Genomic DNA, 24,816 nt, shown 5'->3' with positions numbered 1-24,816 from the left:
TTTTAAATCTTTTGGACTATTTCAGGACTTTTCAAGTTGTTTAAGAAAACAAATAATAAAAAAAATTTAGGTTTGGAAAGGTTTTAATATGTTGAAATATGTCTTTGGTTTTTCGATTTCTTAGGGTTGCGTCTGAGGTACTATTTCGAAAATAATATATTAACGTGACTTTCTCTCTTACTTTTCGATTGGAATTAAGGTTTAGATCTTGTGCGCTCTTTTAGACCTCTAAGATTTAGTTTCTGTTGATTTCTAGCTGGAATTTTCGATTTGTATACGATTTGCTGCGTAATTTTGGATTTTTTTTGAGGTTTTTTCGATATTTGAAATATGTTTTTGAATAGGGTTTGTAGGATTTTATCACAAAATCAATCAAAACAGAAGAAATATATAATCTAGATCCTGATATTAACAAGAATTTATTAAAATGTGCCCATTAGCAGGACTTTCGAACTTAGCAAAGACACTAACCAATTCAAATACAATTTCCCATTTTCACAAGTTTCTCCCCTTTTTGGGCATTTCAGTCGAATAAAAAAACAATAAAAACTTCGTTTAAGATTCTCTCTGTATATTTTACTCTATAAATACATTTTTTTTCTGTTAAAAATATCTATAAATACGTGTAATGTAGTAGAATGTATCGCATGATGGTGCTTGTTTTTGCTGCAAAATTAACGCACTTTCTGCGCGTCCTTTTGTCCCAATTTCTTCGTCATCTATAAGTACTTTGAGAGATAAGGCGAGAGAGAGCTGTGGGGATTACTTCGTGGGGGCCATCCTCCTACTGAAATACTTCCACAGCAACTCAATAGTCCACGCTAAGCAGCACATCATGATGCAGAAGGTTTGTGCATGAATGCAAATTGGGTAGCTGCCTGTTATGTCACGAATGACACCAATTAGGGGCCCAAGAGCCACCACGAAGATCGCTTTGCCCACCATGTGCCATCCAAAGGCAGCTGGAAGTTTCTCAAGGGTGCAGTACTCTGATACAGTGAGGGTGAAGTTACTCAGTGCTGCACCACGGAAGAAGCCAGATATGGATAGCCAGACAATCAAGGCTGTCCAGCCTGTTTGCTCAGCAATAACTGAAGGAGGAAAATTGAAGGAATTCATTGATTAAGTTGATAAATTGAATTTTGCGCAAAAGAACGTTTTTATAACAGTTTGGTTTGTGTATTGGCTAAACTGTTATAAAAACGGTCTTTTATCATTTTCTTGGAGGAAAGTTAAAATAAAACGATTTTAGAATGAAACATTAAGAAATGAAGTCCATTTAGTCTAAAATAATGATTCAATTCAACTTACTGGATCGTGTGATGCCAACAAAGAAAATGGCCACCATGAAGACATGCCTCTTCGGGATCAGGAGTCGATCACAGATTGGTGGTAAGATCACACGCGCCAGGATGTCCGTAATAGCCGTGATGGAGAGACAGAACGCCACGTCGGCCTTTGCATAGCCCAAATTGGCCAGAAAGAATGGCGTGACCATTTTGAAATTCATCTCAGCCACGTAGAAGATCGACAGACCGAAGAGGATGTTGAGATAGATGCGATCCCGCAGGATGTCCAGATCCATAATGGAGGAGAATCTCTTCCAGAAAGTTTGCTTCTTTGGCTTAAGCATCTGCAGCCCAATCTCGGACTGGATGGTATTGATGGAGCCCACTTTGGTGGGCTTCGTGAAGGAATTCAGCGATGACATCCCCACGTGCGTCTTGACGCGTCTTATCACCTCGTAATCGATGTCATCATTGTCATCATCGCCGGTCTGCAATTGACGAACAAACGTTTGCATTCATTTCTTTGGCTTCCCGCGCAAATATTTGCGCTTCGTTAGCAAGAAAAAAGATCGCGGCACGTGATCAATGAGGGAATTTTTTGTTTATAGCTCAAACGATCACAAGATTGTCTGGAAAATTATTTGTTAATTGTCGCTCTGTCGGCGAAATGTGAATGTTAAAAAGTTTTATGAGCCTTTTGAGTGTTTTTTGAATAGTTGAAAAGAAAAATTGAGATCGTAAAAATTAAGCGCGATCGTCGTTAATTTTGATCGTTGTTCAAAAAAAAAATTTAAGAAAAAAACTCACATTAACGTGGATCTGGAGGTAGCTGCCGGAGAAATCGAGGTGGGAGAGATTTGAGATCACAGATTGCTTCCTTTTGCGTATTTCCATGGTCATCTCCTCATTGGACATGATCCTGGGGAAGGTGGGTCGCTTAACCATCCCATTTGTCGTTGCGATCGTCCCGATCGCCATCTCTGAGAAGTTCTTCTTCATCCCATTTGGCATTCCAAGTCGACTGGTCTTGCGTACGCGCTCCTCACCACCCCCAACAGCCGCTGGGAAGCGCTTATTGTCATACAGGAGTGTCGTGATCTCCGGCAATTCATCCTCATCGTCCTCCTGAATGGGTTGAATAGGCTTCACTTCCTGTGGAACGGGTACCAGCTCAATGTCCACCTCTTCCTCCTTGAGATGCCACTTGGCCGGCTGAAGGAGGGTAGCCCCAACAACAGCATGCAACGCCAGACCGCTCAGCAGCAGGACAGCTCCACGGAAGCCAAATCCCTCAAGGAGGATTCGCACAAGTTGTGGCATGATGAGCATCCCAAGAGCCGTGCCAGCCATTGAGAGCCCAACAGCCTGTCCTCGGCGCTTCTTGAAGTAGTGATTGAGAGCTACGAAGGCAGCTGAAGTTGCCAAGCCCACGCCAATACCTACGCAGGGAGCACGAGAAGAGCACGAGATTAGTTTTATGAAGCTCATCAAAAGCATTTTGATTGACAAATTCATCAATGAATGGGAATGTAGGTCGAGTACCTAAATGCGAGATAAGGCTGATAAGATTTTCTCTGTCTCTTCCAACAGTTTTCTCATCTTTACGACTTTATTTTGAACTCATTTAGTTTCATTCGATTAAACTTAAACATTTCTCAAAGAATTTTCTCAAGAATTTGATATTGAAATAAATTTTCAATTCAGCTAAACAAGAATCCATTTGTTCTCCGTTAGCCTTGTGGGCTTCATGGTGTAAATAAAATCCACTTAGAAAGTCCGCAGTGCCAGCAAAATATTCAATATTTAGTTTCCTAATCAAAATTCTCAAGAAAGAAAAACGTCTGGGCGAGCATAAAAATTCTCTCAACTTTGCTCAATGAATTAGCGCAAATTGCGCAAGAATTCATTGTCACGATCATTTGGAAGTAATTTGCTGCCAATTTGAAAGAACTCTGCAAAGGCTGGAAAGCTCTTATGTGGGGGGGAATTATGGAGCTTTCACGTGGCATGGCGTGAACAGTATTTGAAATTGTAATATTTTCGATATAGTTTTTTTTAAATTCTCTCTCTCTTTTTACTCGCGACGACAAAGCGTAGGTGTACGAAGTTCATGAGAAATCACACGGAGTGAGTAAAAAAGCTGTAGAGCGAGGTGATAAGAAAATCACTGAAAGGCTGTCGAATTGTGCTTTATCAGTTTGCGCGTCCGCCAAAATTAAATCATTTTTTTTTCTATGAGTTCACACGACGATCCTCAAGTTGATCCTCGAGGTGATTTGAGGATCACTCTTTGAATGCAGAAATTCAATTTAAAATTGAATAGCTCATTGTTTTAATAATGTGATCACGTAAATTTCATTTTAATTGAGCAATTAATTGTCACCAAGCTGAACGATCGTATGATCACGTGAGGATCGTGGTCACATGAATGCCGGCATTTTGCCTCAAATTATCTCCCCACATAATTGTTTCATATGAATTTGTGATGTTGCGATCCAGTCATCAAACTTGTTACGATCCTCGCGATCTTTGCTCTTTAGTCGCTTTTTTTTCAGTCAAATAAAATGCAGAGAATTCTCAACAGCCTTGAACAGATTCACATGATCAGTAATCGCTAAGCTATATTCCGCGAAATTCTGGGGATTTTTTGATCGCTAAAAAATCATAAAATTATTTAAAAACTATACAATGATCACCTACTCACCATTAATTACACTATATGTGGCGAGAATGTGGGGCATACTGGAGGCAAAGGATGTCAGAGCAAGGCCCAATGTGCAGAGGAATGATCCTGCAATTGCGACCTTTCTGTAGGAAAATTCCTTCAGCAGCGGCCCAACGAAGAGTCCCGAAAAATTCATCATAACATCCAAGGCACTCATAATGATCGCAGCTCCGGTAGTTCCAACCTCCAGATCCTTCAGAAGATCCCCAAAGAGTAGCCCAAAAGATGGTTCGATCGATCGTGTGCACAGCTGCAGATCCACACAAAAGGAAAATCATTAAATATTTTGCAAAAAAAACAGCCATTGTTTTCCATAAAACAACCGCAAAATCATATATTTATCACCTTTCGTCGTCATAATTAAATTTAACCCCAATTCACACGTAAAAAGCACAAAAACCTCACAAGTTCTCTCCCAAATAAATGAGGTAATATTTGCAGAAATAATCGGTGGGGAAAAGGTTAAAAATCTCCAATAATTATGGGGAATTTCCGCTAAAGAGAAATTTATATCTTTTGCACATTTAACTTATTTTTAGCATCAAACCGGACGTGCTTGAATGCTGGAAAATATTTTCCAAATCATTCGTCAAAAGTTTTATAGAGAGCAACAAAAAAATGTAATAATTTACAGCCAAACATCATAAAGATCACGATCAATATGATCTTCACTCATCGACTCTCTGGGTAGATTTATTTTGTCAAAACATAAGCAAAAATCCGTGAGTTTTCATCAATCGCACTAGACGCCATGAAAACTACATAAATATTATTTTTAGGGCAATTTCGTGCGAAAGAGATTTTCTCGGGAGCTTAAGGAGAATAGTCAAGTATATAGCATTTAAATGCAATGACAAAGCGCATAAAATTTTCCACGGGAATATTTCTGCAAAAAAAAATGTGTTAACTGTTGCAAATGCAATGTAGTTTGATCCAGAGTTGAATACTTATGATTTTATTTAGATTAGAGATTGAAACTAAATTAGAATTCTCATAAAAAATCATTTCTTAAACATTTATTTTTTAATAATAATAAATAATTAGAAAGACAATTAAATTGATTAAAATAAAGAAAATAAAATGTTTCTAATGAACTCAAAAGGGTTAAGCTGTACCCGTTGTTACAAGGAAGCGATTAATCCGATAAATCTAACCGACATTTTTAAGGGATTAAAAGTAAGCTTAATCCAGAAGCTTTTGCATAGAGTAACTAAGAAAATTTAGTAGTTTTGTAAAGCTTAAATGGCTTAACTAATTATTACAATCTAATATCTTCCTTAAATTGACTAATAATTGAAAATTCAGCGACAATTTATCATAAATAGTTGGAATAGCCGCGATGATATTTCATTTAATCTGAGCGATTTTCCGTATAATCTACATTTAAACTTTGAACATAACTTAAACCGCTTTAACCTTATTTTTTTCATGGTAAATTTTTATTACAAAATTACAAGTCTGTATTACCTACGTGTAAACATTTTCATTCAAGGTTTATTACATTATTTTTGTATGAGTTGAAAAGCTTTTAAGGTTGACGTTGTATCAGTAACATAAGTTAGCTATATAGTCAGTACAACAGTCGGTCAGTTGCTGTTAATCTGGGAGATTTTTAGCTTTTAAACCTCTCAGTTAATCCTCAAAATTTTGTAGGAATTTCAACAAAATTATTTACCGTATTTACCTTAAAATATTTTTAAATCTTCTCTTGAAAACATAACTTAATCTGAAGGGTTTTTTTTTCTTAACAAAACTCAATATTTACAAAATTTAAGCTTAAAACACCATGAATTCACTGACTCTATCTGGTTAACTTTTCTGATTCTTCAGTTCGGCTCGAGCGTTCAGTTCGGCTCGAGCGTTCAGTTCGGCTCGAGCGTTCAAGTGAGCAAGACGCACGCACTCTGCTGTGCATTGTATTTAATTCCTGTATAAAAAAAAGACATTGCATTCTAAATGGCAAAGTGTGGAGAATGTGGTGAGAAATTTGTAAAGGGGGCTAAGGAGAGCCAAGTGATCACCTGCAGTGATCAGGATTGTGGCAGGTCTTTTCACCTGAAATGTGTTAAAATGGAACCTCGTGATGTGGAGGCACTGAAGGACATGGGAAGGCAGTGGAGATGCAATTCATGCGAAAACAAGAGCCGTAGTGCAAGGCGAAATGGAAATGGGTCGGAGGATTCTTCAACATCGGGAGCGCTGGATAGACTGAGGCAATCCTTTGAGCGAGAGATCCTGAAATTGAATCAAAATTTCTCTCACACAAACTCTAAGATTGAGGAGATGAGCAAGAACATCTGCACCACAAATTCCTCAATCAGTGAAATGATGGCGACTCTGGAGACCTTGACATCCGAAAACTCTGCATTGAAGCGCCGGGTAGCGGACCTGGAGTCCGCCCTAAGGGGTCATGAAAGGATGGCGGAGCTCGAGGCACTAGAGATCCACAATGTACCTGAAGTCCTTGAGGGAAGTATCTGCGAAAAGGCCAGTGAGATCCTCTCGTCAGCATTAGACGAGGATGTCCCCGTGAGCGACATTAGCGAAGCGTTTGTGATAAAGCGCCCCAAAAAACGACTCACTCGATCAAGCACGGCGGAGAGTAACGGAGACACAATGATTGTGAGAGTGACCACTAGACGCATGCGGGAGAGGATTCTGGAGAGCGCACGGCGGCGGCGGGTCTCTGGTGGGAATGACATTGAGGCAACAACGTCCGATGGGGCCAAATTCGCTGTGCGTATAATGGAGAGGCTCTCGGCATACACCAGGGGACTTTTGAGGGAGACCAGGGATATAGCAAAGACAAAGGGATGGAGGTATGTGTGGGTGAAGCAGGGCAGAGTTTTGGTGAGAGTGAAGGAAAAAGATAGAGTTCACGTTGTGAACTCTTCCTTGGACTTTGAAAAAATTAAATAATGATTGTTAACCCATCCTCACTTTTTGTATGATATATCATACGCAAAATTGGTAGTTTTTGATTAATTTTTGTGACGCGAATTCGTAAAATTTTCCATCCGGGTTAGTGTTTTCCACTTTTATACACCCTTAACTCTTTATATTAATTTTTCTGGGTGTCAAAAACATAAAATAATGTTATTTTTTGACAAAAATCTAAGTGTATCCAATTGCAATGTTGTCCGGGAACCAAAATGTGTGTATTTTAAGTGACAAATCCCTTTTTCTCCGTAATATTTTGTGCAAAATCTCTTATTTATTAATAAAACTTTGTGAATTAACCAAAATATCCGCCTCCGGCCGCAAATTATTTAATTATTTTGCGCGATAAACATCTGCGTATGATATATCATACGTTGATTGAATTGAGGTACTTTTTAGGTTAAAGTGCAAGTTTATTTCTGTGAGGGAAGATCTAAGGATTTGGGAATGAAAATATAAATTGCAGTGATTAGGAGTGCCAGGAAGTGCTAAATCAGATACATCGTAAGTATTAAGAAGTATCTAATACCAGGAAATATGAAAATTTTAGGAAAAATCTTGATTTTTGTAGGTTTGAGAACGAAGAAGGATAGTACATCCGGCTCTGTCCAGAGACTTGTCAGCTTATTCACCAGAAGTCTCCGTCCTAGAGCAAACCATGCAACATAAGATGGTTATTTTACTTCCTGGCTACGCAACTGTTTGCGATGAGGATAACTGTGGGATTCACGACAAGTTCAGTTTCCATATTCTTAGAGCTAGAACTCTACAAGAACGCGGTGAGTTGATTGTGAAACCCAAGGATTGGACTTCTAATGGATCAATTAATTAATTCTGGTCCAAAATCTAGCCAGAATACTTAATTTCAACATAAATTATGTATTTTATGCATTTAAATAAATTAAAGTCTTTGTTTCAACACTGAGAAAAAATTGAATTTTTTCAACCCCCTTTCGTTAAACGTATGATATATCATACGGTGTCTACCGACGCCCCCATGGGGGCTAAAAATTTTTTCTTCAGGAATTATATTTCTTATGGGCTTATTAGTCAAATTCTAGAAAATGAAGGTCCTAGGTACAGAAGATCTATGACCTCGTTAGCATGGGTTAATATAAATAAAAATGCCCTCTGCCCTGTAAATTCCACCATAGATTGTGCATTGAGACTGGCTCTTCAGAACATTCGTAGCCTTCGGGCAAATTTCGATTCCCTTGTGGCTCATTTGTCCTCTCTCCCAATTAAACAGCACATTGTCTTTGTTTCTGAGATTTGGATTGGGGACCATGAGAAAACAATATACCCCATGAATGGTTTCACATTTTACGCAAATTGCAATAACCAATATAGAGCGGGGGGAGTGGGGGTATTTGTGAGCGATACTTTGCCTATCGTTGAGTTTGAGCCTCTCTCTCTGTCTTCCGCCGACTGCCTGACTTTGTGCTGCACTTTCGGAAATGAAAAATTTTACTTTATATGTATTTATAGATTCCACTCTTCCACTGTCCGCCAATTTTTATCAGATTTGGAACCAATCCTACAGTCACACAGCAGGGCCAGAAATGTCTATATAATGGGGGATTTCAATGTAAATGTTTTGGAGAACTCAATTGATGTTGATAATTTCTTGTTCCTATTTTCGTCATACGGTTTTGAGGCTCTGGTTGATGAACCAACTCGTTTTGGAACCAATACCGCCACTTGTATAGATAATATATTTGTTAGAAACAAATCAAACCGACTGCGCAACAATTGCAAGGTGCTCGACCTCTGCTTAACAGATCATGCTATGCTTTCGCTTGAGATAGGGGGAATTGGGGGAATTACTGTGGAACGAAATCAAAGTCCGTTAACCGCCAATGTAAAAATTTCCTATAAAAAATTGAATGATCTACTCAAGAGAGAAAATTGGGGGGATGTACTGAGAGTAGATGATGTAAATGTGGCGTTTGCATTGTTTATTGAAAAATTAAATGTACTAATCTCTACGTGTAGCATCAGGTCCCCCTCCAGCAGGAAAAAGAACGAAAAACTTAAGCCTTGGATGACCGTTGAACTGAAGAAACACATATTACGTAAAAATAAGCTTAGTGGCCTGAGGAAAAGGCACCCAAATGATGAAGGTATTAAGAGACGGTCCTTAAACGCCCAAAAACTTGTTAAAACACTTATCAGGGAACAGAAATTTAATTACTATAAAAAATGCTTTGAGTCTGCGGGAAGGAATATGAAGAAGTCATGGGATGTTGCAAATGAAATTTTAGGTCGTAATAAGAAATCTAAAGATTTGTGCGAAATCATGATTGACGGGATTTCTGTAACCGATAAATATCAAATAGCTAATTCCTTCAATGAATTTTTCATAAATGCTCCCTTAAGTGTCATTGAGTCTAGCGACTTGGGTGTGAGTGACGGTTCTTATCTTGCACATTCATCCCCGACAAATAGCCTTTTTTTGTATCCAACTACTAGCTCTGAAATTTATAAGATAATTAAATTATTAAATAAAAAGAAATCAACAGGGTATGATGGGATCTCTGCCATGTGTATTAAAGAAATTGGTTTTTTTATTGTAGATATTTTGAGAATTTTATTTAATCGATGTCTGGAGAGTGGAATTTTCCCTGATGCACTAAAAAGAGCTGTAGTTATACCAATTTTTAAAAAAGGGGATAAGGGTCATCTGGGAAATTACCGTCCGATCTCGCTATTGCCAGTTTTTTCCAAAATCTTTGAAAAGTTACTCAAGGCACGATTAATGGCATTTTTAAACAATAATAAATTCTTTAATGAAAGTCAATTCGGTTTTAGAGAGGGGCGGTGCACTGAGGATGCCATGCTCGCTGTTACGAATTTTGTGCACAAGGCACTTAACGACAACAAAAAGTATGTTTCTGCTGTTTTTCTGGATCTCACTAAAGCTTTTGATACCGTCAATCATAGCGTTCTCTTAGCGAAATTATCTAACTGTGGGGTTAGGGGTGTTGCTCTTGATCTTTTTACTTCATATTTGACGGGTAGATGCCAGGTGGTTAGAGTGGGTGGTGTGCTGAGCGAGCTGCGTGATCTAAATTGTGGAGTGCCGCAGGGAACCGTTCTAGGTCCGGTATTTTTCCTTATATACCTCAATGATCTCCTCGATTCTGCCCTCTATGGTAATATCGTGGCATACGCTGACGATTTAGCCCTGTTGTATTATAGCGAACAATACGAAACCCTACGAGGAAACATGACAGATGATCTGTGTACTATAAGGCTGTGGCTTAGCAAAAACTCAATGGTGCTGAGTTCTAAGTCTAGAGCTATGCAATTTCTTCCCCCTAGATCACAACCGCCTGCGGCCCCAATTATATGTCATTCACCATCCTGTGGTGGGGTTGCTTGTGGTGGGTACTGTGTCGAGATCCCTTTTGTGAGTGAGTTCGTTTATCTGGGAGTCACAATCGATGATGCACTGACCTGGAAACCCCATGTGAGAAGCCTGAGAACGTGTCTCTTGCCCGCAATCAGTAGTCTCTATAAAATGAGCAGACTAGCTCCTATAAATGTTTCTCGCGCTTTCTACTGCGCTTGTATTGACTCGCGGTTACAATATGGGATAACTATTTGGGGGAATGCCTATAACACGAACTTAAACCCAGTTAAGATGGCCCAGCGAAGTGCTCTGCGGGCAATACTGAGAAAGACTAGAAGGGATTCTTTATATTATTCCTTCATGGATCTGAACATTGTCCCAATAATGTACAACTTCAAATATAGGACCTTGAAGGTATTCTTTATCCGGGGTGGTTACTTGCATACTGGTAGAGTGAGGCCCCTCCGAGGTTGTGCCCCCGTAATTGTCCCGCAACCACGAACAGAGCTTTTCAAACGTTCATATACTTATCTTGCTCCCACTCTGTTTAACAGCCTCCCTCCTCACTTAAAGGAGCAGGGTATATCACTTTTCAAATTCTTGCGGTGCCTGAGGGAGCACTTGTGGGTGGAGTACCGGGCCGAAAGGCCGGAGCAAATTGGCCCCTGTTAGAACCCATTTATTCTACTACAAATAAAGTCTATCTCGCCCCCCCCCCCTCCTAGGGTTATGCACGCCTTGTGTTGGATTTTTCGAGCATGCCACTCATTGGTGTGTCTGTGTCTGTTGGGATGGGTGGTTTTTTTTGGAGTGGTGGGTGCCTCCCTTTCTGTCTCCTCAGCAGGATCGCCTACGTCAGCACGGGACCTGCGTGGCCCAATATTCAACCATGATTGTTCCTGAATGTTTGAAATAAAGGTAAAAAATGCAATTGACTGGGTCTGCCTCGGAACTCCCTGTGCGCTTTAATTATTATTTACAATTCACTGATAAGTGTTTCTTTCAGCCTGCAAGGTATGACAACTATATCCTTTTACAAAAATGAGTACAAAACTATTGATACTATGGTTATATCCTTTTATAATAAGCCTCAAGTGAGGTAATATGAAGTGTGATACATGAACTAAAACTTGCACCCTCCTGCATTAGCCCCACGTAGGGGTACTGGTTGAAAATATGTGCCTGGACCCATAGTTGCAATCTTCAGAAAAGTGAAGAACATGGGTGTTAGCCAAGCACTCAACCAGGTTTGATTTCTTTTTCTCTCTCATCTGAAACCAAGATGAGGAGGAGGGTTGCTGGAGATGTTTATTTTTATATATTTATATCTACTTTGTTTATTTTGAGTGTTGTGGCGCATTTGCGAGTTCCGGGGTGGGAGGGGGGTGTTGGAGGTTCGTGAGATCTTCAATCGGATCCTGGCGTACCTGGACCCTCGATGTGCGGAGAAAGTGGATGGCACTCACCTATCCCTCCCTGTCTCTATTGAGCCACTATCCTTAGTTTGAGTGTTCTGCACCTTTGTGGTGGGTCTTTAAACCCTGGTTTCCCCTGTCTTTCTGGTGTTCTTTTGCTTTTTGGTTGTTTTTTTCCCCTCTCCATTCGCGTTGCCTCTTCGCTTTAGTCTTAAGAACTCAGGGACAGCAGCACGTACTCTTAATTGAGTCCAGCTGTCCCTTACGTCCCTCCGAACTGTACTGTCAGCCCGTCTCAATGCTTATGTTTTAGGTAAAAGTGTTCTTTTCTTTCTCAATTATCTGTTTTATATAAATTCATGTAATATTAAATGTAAATGTAATGAGATTGTAAAGGAATCGGCATATACAACCTATGATCCGAGCTTTCTGCCGTTTACTCGGGGAGGTCGGTAATGAAGACGGCGGCAGCCGCAGTTTGGAAACGAAATAAAATATCTTATCTTATCTTATCTATCTTATCTTTATCAACTTTCCCAACATTCCTCTAATCTTATCCACATTATTATCTTAATCTAATGTACTCAACTCTGTTTGTATAATTCATTAGAAGGGCACTTGAGTGTCTGCATTGGGAATTGATGAGTGAGAAGAAAAAAAATGAATTTGCACTTACATTGACGAGACTGACTCCAAAAGTCGCCACCCAGCCCCATCCACCGTCTGGGGCGACTTTACGGGCGGCTCGCATCTTCTCAAGTTCTGCTGCCTTCTCCATTGATGCACGCACTCACACACAATTCCGCGATGCCCAGAAATCACATAAAAACTACCTCTCAATTAAATTGCACCACATTCGCGATGATTCGTCTCTGTGTTGCAACTAAAAAGCTCACTTTTGAGTCACTTTACTTAGGAAAAGAATGAAAAAAATGCTTTAAGCTGTATGATTTAGTCAGGATTCCTTGGGTAGCATCTCAGCAATTGTGGGAAAAATGGGACACTCTGTGGGTGATGCCGTGGAGAAAATCACAAAACGCTTTCTAGCTGAGTCCACTGAAGAGTACTCTTGTGGCACAAGTGGATGTCGCTGCGATAACGTCAGTAGATCCATTCTGTAAGCACACAAAGGCATTAGTTTGAGCGATACTTTCGCGCGCGATGGAAATTTCTCAAGACATGCATTTGTGGATGCAACTGCGCGAGGTGCGCAGCCCGCTGTGGCACGAGAGTTTCGAAACATAAGGCGACATGTGAGCCACACACAAGCTTACAAGCTTTATACAGAGCTCCATACAGAGAGACACAGAACTTCCATCAGCTGATGCACGAGACTCCCACAGCGACCCCATCCATTTGCCCAAAGACAACAAAACCCGAACAAAATACGCGTACGAGTTCTTTGTGGATGATCCACACAGAGAGGAGAATGAGGAGCTATGTGGCTAAAAATAAGACTAACATTCATTTGGATCTCAATGGAATTGCCAAGAGAGATCAATGGGGTTGGGTCATGCGAAATTTTCATGAAAATTCTCGCAATCAAACTGATCAAATAAAATACAAAATGAGCCATCAACGATACAATTCGCTTAATCCACACGAAAATAATCACACTGTTGAATACAAATTGGAGCTTTTGTAGTGGCTCAAGTGGAGCTAATTGAAATAAAATTTAATTGAAACTTTTTAGAGGAAAATCTGTTTTTCCTAATTCATTATTATGTGAGGAAAAATTTGGTTTTTAAAAGATATATTGAGAAATCTCTTATAGTTATGGAGATAATTGACTTGAATTTCTCAGTTCTTTAAGCTTTATAGAGCAATGGAGACGCCTGGTTTCTTCAAAACGTCTTTATTAGTTAACTAGTTAGTTAACAGGCAGTTAACTACCCGGCGTCTCCATCTCGATTTTTTTGGTTGACTTTTATACAAAATGGAGGCGCCTGGTAACCATTTATTACTTAATTTTGCAACAAAATTAGTTAAAGATCGTTTTGGAATAGTTCAATAACTACCCGGCGTCTCCATCTCAATTTTTTTTGTTGATTTTTAAGGAAAGTGGAGGCGCCTGTTAATCATCCAAACTTAAATTTTGCATCAGAGAAATAATTTATACACAGTATTGGAGGTTTTCAGAGACCACCAGGCGTCTCCATATAAATCTTCTGCACCTTTATTTTTTAAATTGTTTATCAAGAGAAATGGAGACGCCTAGTAAACATTAACCTTTCGTTTTGCTAAAAAGTAAGTTAATTATCGTATTTGAAGCATTCAGTTATGACCAGGCGCCTCCATCTTGTTAGATTGTTAATATTTTACAAGCAGTCGTATGACCCGGCGTCTCCACTGTCTTCCTCACAATATTTCCCTTCACAAAATAAATTTCTTTCATAACATTTCATTGACTTGTTCTTTGTTATATTTTAATGAATTCTCCAGAATTCTTTAGCACTTCAATGGAAGCTTCTGGAAGTTTTTTTTGGCTCATCATGAGGGTCTGTGGAGGCTTTTGTGAATACAAAAAGTCTCTTCATTCTCTTCCGAAACAGACAAAGAATGTAAATGTTGTGTCTCACGCGAATTACTTGTTGAAATATTTTAGTCATTAAATCAATTAGGAAGTTCAATTTCTCTGTATTTGTTGCCACTCTGCAGCTGCTCACGAGGATTGATTGATACAAAAAGCGAGATCAATCAATGTGCAAAATAAAATAGAAGTTTCAATTGAAGGAAATTCAATGAGAGCATGTGATGCAATGTTTAAGTGAAAAGCAAATTGCACTTTCTAAAAAAAAGGAAAAATAATAAAACCATCACTCTCAAGATAAATACATATAAAATGTAACATGATAAACATTTAGTTTCCGTCTTGATTAAAATTTATTATACGATGATGGGGCAAACAATGTGATTCACTTTTCCTTTCATTGCGCGCCAATTTGTCCGCTTTCTGATTACGGGAGCTACCCAGATAAATCTGGACAAACTTTGGAGGAGGTTTTTGTGATCTTGTCGGGAACTTTTTGCTGCATTCGCCCATTCTCCCGGAGATAAGGCATAAATGTAAGCAAATAAATCCTCGTATTACTTTTGCTGAGACGAGCATCTCATTTTGGAATTTATGAGTAAGCTTAAGGAATTTTTATGGTCAATTTTTCATCCATTTTGCACGCTTTTCACTCTTAAAGATCTTTTTTTTTTGTGATCTGCAGAAAAATTGAAAGGAATGCGCAATTGAGGGTGAAAGCTAATCAAATGCGCGTACTTTTTTATTCAAGCACCCAGCGAAAGTTCCATCAAATGCCGGAGATTTGTGACGCGACAAGGAAACCCTCAATCACGCCATGTTTTCATGATTCTACGCGAAAATTCTCACAGATGAACCATCTGAAGAGCCCACAATTTCGGTCATTCAGACGCAATTTGGTCGTCTTATCGGCATTCTCGCGTGTTTATTTTTTGTTGCCTTCCTCTCCTCCTAAAACTCAATGTGCGTTAAAATGAAAATAATCAGCACATTCCTCGCTACTCGATCGTGGATTGTGCAGCCTGTTCATCGACAGAGTGGCAGGCTTTATCTTCCACAGAGAAAAACTTGAAGCAAAGTCAGCAAAAGTTGATGAACTTCATCAAAATAAATCAAATTCTTTGGCTTTGCAATAAGTTTCTTTGCAAGAAAGATCATATTTTTGACCGAATTTTGAAATAAAAGATCAATGATCATTTTATTTTATTAAAACTGTTTAGAAACTTCATTTATTTCCATTTTTTCTTGATTAAAATAAATTGCAAAAAAATAAAATAATCACAAAGAAAAGAAATGAGAAAAGCGTGTTTAATGCGATAAAAACAATAAATCCATATGGAGTGGTAGAGATAAGATCGCGAAGCCAATCTTATGGAACAATAGGACTCGTCCAGCGTAAACAATCGCTCAAATAGAATTTATGGTTCTTAAATTTTGGCGAACTTTCTCAAAAGTAATTCTTAGAATTTAAACGATCAGAGAGGAACGATCAAACGAAAGCACCAAAAGAAATAAAAATTTTTCGGTTAATTTCTGGGTTAGAGGACTAGAAAAAATAGTTCTAGATTAGTTCTAAGCTCAATTATCAACTTTTTGGATAAAATAAAGGTTTTCGGATTTGGATTAATTTGTCTAAATAAGATGGTTAAGAACTTAAAATAAAGTTTTTGGCTGATTTTCATTCTCCGTGTTCCAAAATTTAAAATATGTGAATTTTAATATTTTAAACCACAAAAAATATTCTCAATAAAAATTCTAAACATTAAGCTTTTAAATTCTAAAATTCTCTCAATACAGAAACTTTATGAAAAAAATGAGAAATTTATTTAAATTTCTAAGAAAAAGCTGAGCAATTTCCTTCTGAATATATTCATGACCCATTCATGACAAGATAATAATTTAATAAGAAATCTTGAAAGCGTGAGCCCCGGTTGATCGTGAGCGACTTGTAAATGCTGCGGAAGTTTCCTGAATTCTAGAGCAGTGAAAAAAAAGAATTGAATTGCAAAATTATTCTGATGTGAGAATAAAATTTATTCTGTGTTGAAGTTTAATTCTCAAAATGAAACTTCCGAAGCAATCAATTCTCGCGGCTTTTTTTTCTTCTCTTCAATGATTCTTTTGCCGGAATGAGAAGAGATCGCAGAGCAAATGTCATGCTGAGTGGGATCAGCTGTTGGGCACGTGCTTCTCAAGAGAAATGCGTGTGATGTCATGGCGTTGGAACTGGTTGTCCGATTCCCATAAAACGCGATATGTATGTACATATGTATCCACAACGTGGGGCAACCAGCACGCATTTCCCGAGCCGCGTTTTATCGCAAATGACGTGGATCTTGGTCAGCTTTTTCTCACCAACTAACAAAGAATCTTTCCATATGGTGTCAGAAGTGGGATACAAAAGGAAGATCGTTAAAAAATAATTAAGATAAAAAATGCTCCTCCATAAGGAAGGTTCGGGCACTTCTATGTTATGCTTAGCTGTATGTGGCTTTTACTAGAGAACTTAGAGGGAAGAATGTGTGCCGAAAGAAAAGACTCGAAAGCAAACCAGCAGCGGGTTTTTATGGTTGTTTTCTGTCTGTATTGGTTTTTTTTTTTGTGGAATATAAATTGAACTCAATTCTCTATTTTATATATACCCGAAGAACCCTCTTTCATCATCAAACAGGCAATTTCATTCTTTTGCACTTTGAGTCTCTTCAATTTTTTTTTGTTGTTCACTCAACCAAAACGATCTCAATAACTCACCAAATTTTTATGAGACAGCAAGGAAGGTTCTTTGTCTCCTCTGCCACAACTTATGCCGGGAACATTCGAAGCATAAAATAATTTATTCCTTTGAGAGCACCAAAAATTGGAATTGCTTAAGATCACAAAAATATCTCTGCACACATTGTTTGCGCAAGATTCGCGACAGAATTAAGAGCCGAAATCCCAGAAATCAATGGCAGACCGATTTTTTGATGAATGGAAGCGAGCTCAATAAAAAGCGTTTTCACTTGAACCTTAGCCGCGCGATACTGATCCGATCCAAATGTTGAAGCCGAAGTGGACTGAAAATAAGCAATCTATGCTGCACACACAGTGGAAAAGTCAAGCCAAAACACACCCAGACAACCACTCAAAGCGGTTACCAATACGAAGAAAGGGGCGAATTGTGGAAATTTTATACATACATTTCAACTTTCGAGGGGCCCAAAACACCGGGATTGCGCTCAGCTCACGTGTTGGGCACTTGAACACCTGGAGCGATTTTGGGATGCGAAGGGGAATGAACGATGGTGAATCATTGGCTTTAAAGTAGCGCATCAGGAATTTTTTTTTAAATAAAATACATGGGAAATAAATGTGGAGAATGTGTGCAAAATATTCGTGGAATGTCCATGGAAATGTCTTTGAATTTTCCAATTTTTTTAATTTTAGGAAATTAAGTAAGCTTAAGTTTTTTTGTTGTAGTCAACAAAGCAATAAAGCAATGCATTGCTTCTTTCGTTTATGCACAACGTACATGCTTAACGAAATTAAAAACTTTTTTTTTTAATCAATAAATAAGAGAAAAATTGAAGAAATCATTTTACATTTAATTTTAATTAAGTGTTCTTTACACAATTTCAGTGTATGCTTCAAGCACATATGCTTCACGAATCAAAAACTAATGTTTTTAATTTTTAGATCTATGAAATGGGAATTAAATTTTAAATCATCATGTTGTATCTTATTTGAAAGATTTAACTGTTTTATGCCCTATTTAATGTATGCTTCTCGTGTATATTCTTCAAGTGCTTAAGCTTCAAATGCATATGCTACATCTTTTTTTATGATTGAAAAAAAAACACAATTATAGAAAGTAAATGAAGAATTTTGTCAGCAAAGTAAATAAATTGTGTAAAAGCCACATTAAATAAAGAAATACTAAAAAAAAATCAACTTAAAATAAAAAAAAAGAAGTAAAATTAATTAAATGACCCCCTGCTTTGTGCAATTTGTAAGTCTCCAAGAAAACTTTAAGTATTTTCTATGCGAATTTAAAGTATTTATTTGAGCAGTGTTAAATTTTTATCTCCTCCGCTTATTTGTATTTAATTTTTTAAGTCAATCCTTTAACTATTCGGAAAATTACCGTGTAAGTCAATTATGTTGTTTTTCTTTAATTTAATTACCCAAAAAAAACTTCCTATTGAGGTGCTAAAATATCTGTTTTATTTACACTCCAAACAATGAAAAACTTCTTGCAAAAAATATTCTTAATTTGCTTCATTGAACCCACAGAGAATTTCTGCATAAATTAAAATAAGAGGTGCGTATTCCCGCCTTTTTTCTGTGAAACTTTTAGGCGCGATTCGTTTACTTTGTATAGATTTAGACGCAGAAGTGTTGATCTTTGGTGATCTCTCTTCCAGTGGCACAGTTTTCAGCAATAGACCCCAAAGCGTTATCGCGCGCGCGGGAGTTTCCTTCAGACGATGCGTAGACGCAATGAAAGCAAATAATAATCCTCATTACAAGTTCATTGAAGACTTATCACATTGATAAAGCATAATTGTTGTGCTCCATATCTTCGGCATAGGGCCCTCATCATAGGATCATTAAATGCGATGTTTTTGTTGATTGACCGCGCCGACTCACCTGGAAATATTCCGCGGCACAACATTAGATTGACCTCCATGGGAATACTTGTGTGAGTCACGAGAGCTTGAGGTCAGATGCTGTTGTACTTTTCCATCGAGAAGACATTTTTTTGATGAACCGCTCACGATGAATGCCGTTAATGCGCAAGATCACCCAAAGAGAGTGATTATAGAAGTTGATTCACGTGGATGTATTGGCGAGGAAAAAAATGTCCCACACACAATTGATATTCGCATTTTATTACACTGTATTCATTGATAAGAAATTTTCAGCACGATCTTATAATTGGAGCTACTCCGGCGGGCACCCAATTAGTTCGCTGAGATCTCCCGAGGAGGAAACACGCGCTACTAATCGCGACATATTTTCCCTCCCCAACAATCACCGCGTGCTAAACTTGGCACAATTTTCACATTTGGAATTTATTAAACAAATTATATCTGTGTGTAATATAATCGTGGTGTATTAATTGAGCTTTTCCGTGATTTTGTTCATGTGAAAGTGTTTGATGGAAAAGTGTTGTGATCGATAAGAGATTATATTCTATTCATTTTCACCCGATAAGATTGCAATAGTGTAGCAGGGATAAGAGTTTTATCTTGCGTGGGAAAGCAGCCAATATTTCACTCAAAAACCTTCATGGTAATTCACTGAAAGAAAAAAATTATGATGAAATTGTGAATTAATTTTAAAACATTCGCTTCACTAAATGATTCGTCGTGAGATCAGGAATAACAATCACGAGGAAATGAGCATCTCTGGAAAAATCCCAAAGTGAAGAAATGATAAAATTATAGGAGACTATTAAGTTCATAAATGCGATCTAATCGATCTTTAATATCCACCTTTTAATGCACATTAATAGCTGTTAGAGCGGAAAAGTAACTTCCAAGAACTTTTCTCTTTGAGGGGATATTAACTCATGAATCATTATTGATCATGTATGATTCTTTTTTGAAAAAATATTCAATAAAGAGAAGAAAGATTTAAAAAAAATACAAATATTTTGGAGATTTTTACACAATTTCTTTAAGTTAGTTCACTTTATTATTCAGAAATACGAAAAACTCAGTAGAAGTTCCGCAAAACACAAGAAACCAGAAAAAACACAGAGCATGTAAGAATACGAAACGATTGCTGAGGAATTAAAATATCAACCAAAGTTTCATTTAACGCATTTAACAAAAAAAACCAGAGCCTAAATGTAAAATCTTCATTAAAACGAAAAGCATTGGAAAATAGTTCGCTGAACACGAGAAACCAATGATAAAATTGCAGTGACGAAACGAGAAAAATTTCTTAAAACATAAAATTATTACGAAACTATTTCAGCGAAAATTAAGAAACAAAAATTTATGTAAAGTGTATAAAAAGACTTTAAACCTTTTTCGGTTTCTAATGTTTCTGAAGTTTCTGAATTAACTAAACAATATTTTAAAGACTCTAAATAATTTTTTTTAAATTACTATTCTTTTAAAATGTTCTAAATATAAAGTTCCCTGAGAGTTTGGCAAAAATTTTCAAGATTTAAGTATTTCGCATTTTAGAACAAGATTCATAATTCGGATATAAGAAATTTTAAATATTTAGCTACTTATTAGCCCCTTTTGTTCCTTCCTCTATTGTTGCACGTTTTAAAGATCACAGCCTGGAGATTGTTGTAAAAAAAATTACCTTAATAACAAAATTATAAATTCCTCAGAGAAGGGACAAATTGTTTCATTCTTTGCGCTATCAGCTGCAAGGTAGACTTTATATGAATTTTATGACAATACTCGTGTGTTATTGAGTTTTCCAGGCATTTGAGTACCTCATAAAGACATGGAGTGTATTATTGCACTATAAATCATTTTTTTTAACCGACCAATTATCTCACTTTGCGGAGAAATGCCAATTTGCTCAAATACCGTCACATTCTTTTTAACAAAACGACGATCACACTTGAATAAATCGTGAGATTTTTTTGTAAGAAAATTGCTACAAAGTGATCTTTTGGATATTTTATGATCTTACATTAATTTTAATAATAAAAAATAAATAAATTTAATTCAGTTTAATAAATTATTGTGATTATCAGTCTAAAAATAGTTGAGAAGGATCAGGAGGAATGTGATACAGCAAGTGTGAAAGATCAATACGCAAAATGATTCTTTGTGATCTTTCCAGAGCGATCATAGCAGAAAATTTGCTTTGATCACAAACAGCGATAATTCTGTGCAACAACCCCGTCAAAATATTCCCATGTGACAGCAAAAAGTCTGCTTTTGCTTTATTCCCAATACGATCATAGAGTTATGGAGAAGACCACCAAGGAGATCACTGAGATCACCAAAGGTCAACCATTGCGGGTGCCGAAGAAGAAGAAGAACCGATCGCAGCTCGGACCCAATTTTGTCGCCCCTGATGGGGGATGGGGATGGGTTGTAGCGATCGCAGCGGGTTTGTCAAATGTAAGATCTTGAAATTATTCCCCCCAAAATAAAAACCTCCTACAGCGATCTCTGAATGCGCTCGTGATCTTTGATCCTGCTATCGTGTGAATTTTTACGCGTTCAGAGGTCGCGAGAAAGCTTCGCGCAAAGCTTATGATTTTGGGTCTTATCTGCTTCAGCTGGTTACCCTGCCTGTGTTCCAGCAATGTGGGTTGCTCTTCCGTGAACGCTTCCAAGCACTGGAAATTAGCAGTTCGCAGATCACGACAATCATCAACCTTCACCAGTGTCTGACATCATGTATCGGTGAGTTGGAATCTCCCGCATGTGATAGGGCTGGGAGATAAAGCTGTGAGTCCCCGTATTGATGATCTCTCGATGTTGTAGGCTTGGCCAACGGGCCCCTCTTCCGACGATTTACCTACCGTCAAGTGGCCTATGGAGCTGCCTTTGTGGCTGTATCTGGTCTTCTTCTCACCTCAATTGCTGACTCCTTCATCACCTACGTCATTACCTTTTCAATTCTTTATGGTAAGTGATTGCCTCATGTGATCATTTTGAATCCTTCTGCATTGAACTTCCGGTTGCATTCCTTTGATAAAATCACTCGTGTGGTTAAATTTACTTTGAGCTTAATGAGGTTGACAATGACTGAATGTTTGAGGAAGGCTTATCACAAAGTCTTGATCAAGCAGAAGATCACATGCTTAAATAGCAGCACTGATAACGCGTAACATTTACATTTTAAAAATTCCTTCAAAATGCATAAAAAGCATAAATAGATTAAAAATACAACAAATAAACTTTCTAAAGAAATTATATTTTCCTTCGATTCTTGATGTTGAGACAACCTTGACCTACTGAAATAGGTGAGATAAAAGAAATGTGGCAAGGTTGCAATTTATTGTTCCGTCAACATTCTCAAGAGGAATCGAATTAAGAGGTCGTTTCCTTAAAATATTTAAAGCTTCAAATTACTTCCAACGTTTTTTTTCTTGCATCCGTTCTTAAGGAATTGGATCAGGAGTAAACATGTCCTCAAATGCTTTGGCGCTAAATACCTACTTCAAAGAGAAACGGCGCATGGCTACGAGCTTTTCATGGACCGTGACGGCCCTAGGTCCAATAGTCTTGCCGCATCTTATCACCTTCACGCTGAAGGAGTACGGCGTTCAAGGTTCCGTATTGATATTTGCTGGCATCGCGTGCCATACATTTGCAACTGCGTCCATTTTTCAGCCTGCCCAGTGGCATAGTCGCCATCATCGGGGCGACCAAGAAAACCTACTAGCAAAGACACCCAAAGACACCAATGAGGAATGCGAATACTGCAAGAGCCTCAAGAAGAAGCAGAACGGAGTCTTTCCGTACATTTACAATTCAGACGATCCCAATGTGACTGGGTATGAGATCATTGATCCCGGAACACCAATGTTGGCTCTTGCCAATGATGGTTGGTACTCTGGGTCAGGAATGAGGTCAGCTTATGGGTCAAAATGGTCTCTCACATCGACGAAGACATCAAAATTGGATGGAGAGTCAAAGAAAACATCTGCAAAGGCCTCAACGCAGAACTTGGTACTCTCAACAAGGCCGTCATTTGTGAATTTAGGCACTTTTACGGAAGGTGTAGGACGGAGGGATAGACGTCCGACAAAACCAAGAATTGAAGAGGCTGACGTTGAAGACTGTCCTAGCTTGAAGGCACCACAGGATTTGTCGGAGCTTGAGAAGACAACGCTCCCAGCAACACCGGCTGTATTCGTTCAACCTCCACCGTATGAAGATGGGAAGTACATTCGGGACAACTACAGTCTTCGTTCGCTCAAATATCCCGACAATGATCGTCGTAGGAAATCAAATACATTTAGCGTCGAGAAGGAAGTCCTGAAGGAAGCTTCTCGTCGACTGGAGATGTACCTCAATGAAGGGCGAAAGAAGAGCACAGCTGGGGATAAATGTACCTGCGAGAAGGGCATAAAGACTCCCAATAACAGCCTCCATGACGAACCAATTTGTACCAAAGATGACGATCAGGAGTTTGACGAGAAGAAGTTTACGCTCATGCAGAAAATTATCATCTTCTTCGATCTGGATCTCCTGAAGGATTTTACTTATGTTAACCTTATGGTTGGGATAACTGTGGCGAATTTTGCAGAGATCAACTTTAGTATACTTACGCCGTTTATCCTTGGGGATTTTGGCTATACAAAGAGTGAAACAGCTTTCCTGATGTCCTTGCTGGCTGGTGCAGACATTGGGGTGAGATTTATCATCCCTTTCGTAGCAGGAAGGATTGGGTGGGACAATAAGACTTTCTTCCTTTTCGGCGTGCTAGGGATGGCCTTTGGGAGAGTTAGTAAGTAATTTTTTTATTTTTAAGAAATCTTTCTTAGTTCATTTTAGTTTATTAGATTCCTTATTTCAAGAATCTTAAAGGATCTTTAGTCCTTCAGATCAGATTTATAAGGATACCTAAAAAGGTTCTAAATCGGTTTTCCTTTCAGTTTTAGCACATTTTCAGTCCTTCTGGATTGTTGTAGCAGTTTTCCTGTGCATTGGTCTGGGAAAAGGACTAAGAACAGTCTTTATGGCTCTGGTTATCCCGAGCTATATTCCCCTGGATCGCCTACCAGCAGCCACTGGCTTGCAACTTCTCTTTGCTGGTATCTTCTACTTCGCCATAGGACCGTTAGTCGGTAAGTCTTTCAATTCTTTTTAATCTTTTTTGTGGATTTCTTTGGAAATTTTATCTTTGATATTTAGGCCTAATCCGTGATGCAACAGACTACCCCACAACCCTGCACTGCCTCAACATTGCGACCTACGTAACGGCTATTTCGTGGGGATTTGAAAAGTACTTCCACTGGCAGAAGGAGAGGCTAAAAAATAAAGAGCTTCAGAGTGATAGTTAATCTCTCGCGTGTTGTGTGTGATCACTTTAAAAGACTTTTTATACTTAACCAATTAATAGTCAGTAAGTTTGATTTCTTCGAGAAAAACGTGCTACAAATTTGTACAAGATTTTTAGTTAGATAGTAAAGTGTGCCTTAATTCCTATACTTTGTATATTAAATTCCATTAGAATAATTTGATTAATGTGATAGAAATATGACATTGGCGTTACACCGATAAGAGCTCTTTCAGGTGAGTAAGAACCAGATATTCGGTAGCTGCTGCAAATCTGAAAGAAAATAAAAATTCAATTGCTGCAATGAAAGTATAAAGACAACTTTTACTGATAAGAAAGAGATTTTGGCAAAAAGAAGAGCTGCAATAAAAATGAAAAGATTAGCAGCAGCTGCCCAAATTATTTTGCCTTATCTCTGTTTTTGCTTCTTATTTGTGTATTTTTGTATTATTTTTCATTTTCAGCTGATTCAATGAAAAACATTCCTTTATTATTTTGGCGTTATTTGAAGATTCTTTTAACTGTTTTTTTTATTTAGAGAAAAGAATAGATTCGGAAAATATTTTTTAATATTAAAAGAGAATATT

The 24,816-nt window shown here is 38.0% G+C and overlaps 6 protein-coding genes across 13 annotated transcripts in view; 4 read left to right on the top strand and 2 right to left on the bottom strand.

The window, feature by feature from the left end:
* The window catches only part of LOC129789858 (serine/arginine repetitive matrix protein 1-like), a 982,101-nt gene that overhangs the window by 5,257 nt on the left and 952,028 nt on the right, over positions 1-24,816 (top strand). The window contains exons 1-7 of one of the 7 annotated variants that reach the window (XM_055826947.1): positions 19,200-19,528; positions 21,053-21,336; positions 21,498-21,624; positions 21,706-21,849; positions 22,331-23,677; positions 23,826-24,017; positions 24,085-24,418. The exons of the other annotated variants lie outside the window; for them this stretch is intronic. Of the exons in view, the coding sequence (XP_055682922.1) occupies positions 21,181-21,336; positions 21,498-21,624; positions 21,706-21,849; positions 22,331-23,677; positions 23,826-24,017; positions 24,085-24,233 (2,115 nt within the window). The 5' untranslated portion in view covers positions 19,200-19,528; positions 21,053-21,180 and the 3' untranslated portion in view covers positions 24,234-24,418. Of the gene's footprint in view, positions 1-19,199; positions 19,529-21,052; positions 21,337-21,497; positions 21,625-21,705; positions 21,850-22,330; positions 23,678-23,825; positions 24,018-24,084; positions 24,419-24,816 lie in introns of those variants that run through there. 7 annotated transcript variants of the gene reach the window in all.
* LOC129791241 (fatty acid synthase-like) overlaps positions 1-24,816 on the top strand; it is a 1,176,504-nt gene that overhangs the window by 529,753 nt on the left and 621,935 nt on the right. The window lies entirely within an intron of this gene.
* LOC129789856 (glutamine-dependent NAD(+) synthetase) overlaps positions 1-24,816 on the top strand; it is a 932,624-nt gene that overhangs the window by 285,873 nt on the left and 621,935 nt on the right. The gene's annotated exons all lie outside the window — the stretch shown is intronic.
* The window catches only part of LOC129789960 (pupal cuticle protein), a 1,201,887-nt gene that overhangs the window by 592,448 nt on the left and 584,623 nt on the right, over positions 1-24,816 (bottom strand). The window lies entirely within an intron of this gene.
* LOC129789919 (keratin, type I cytoskeletal 9-like) overlaps positions 1-24,816 on the top strand; it is a 480,279-nt gene that overhangs the window by 88,613 nt on the left and 366,850 nt on the right. The gene's annotated exons all lie outside the window — the stretch shown is intronic.
* On the bottom strand, positions 558-17,286 carry LOC129789873 (uncharacterized). Its single transcript, XM_055826968.1, has 6 exons — positions 17,006-17,286; positions 12,401-12,839; positions 3,994-4,264; positions 2,097-2,728; positions 1,312-1,777; positions 558-1,091 (listed from the first exon to the last, which is right to left on the bottom strand). Exons 2-6 carry the CDS (start codon positions 12,500-12,502, stop codon positions 763-765), a joined length of 1,800 nt encoding a protein of 599 aa, XP_055682943.1. The 5' UTR covers positions 12,503-12,839; positions 17,006-17,286; the 3' UTR covers positions 558-762.

Source organism: Lutzomyia longipalpis, chromosome 2 (assembly GCF_024334085.1).
Source record: "Lutzomyia longipalpis isolate SR_M1_2022 chromosome 2, ASM2433408v1".
Taxonomy (NCBI): Eukaryota; Metazoa; Arthropoda; class Insecta; order Diptera; family Psychodidae; genus Lutzomyia; species Lutzomyia longipalpis.
This window is presented reverse-complemented; position numbering and strand designations above follow the sequence as displayed.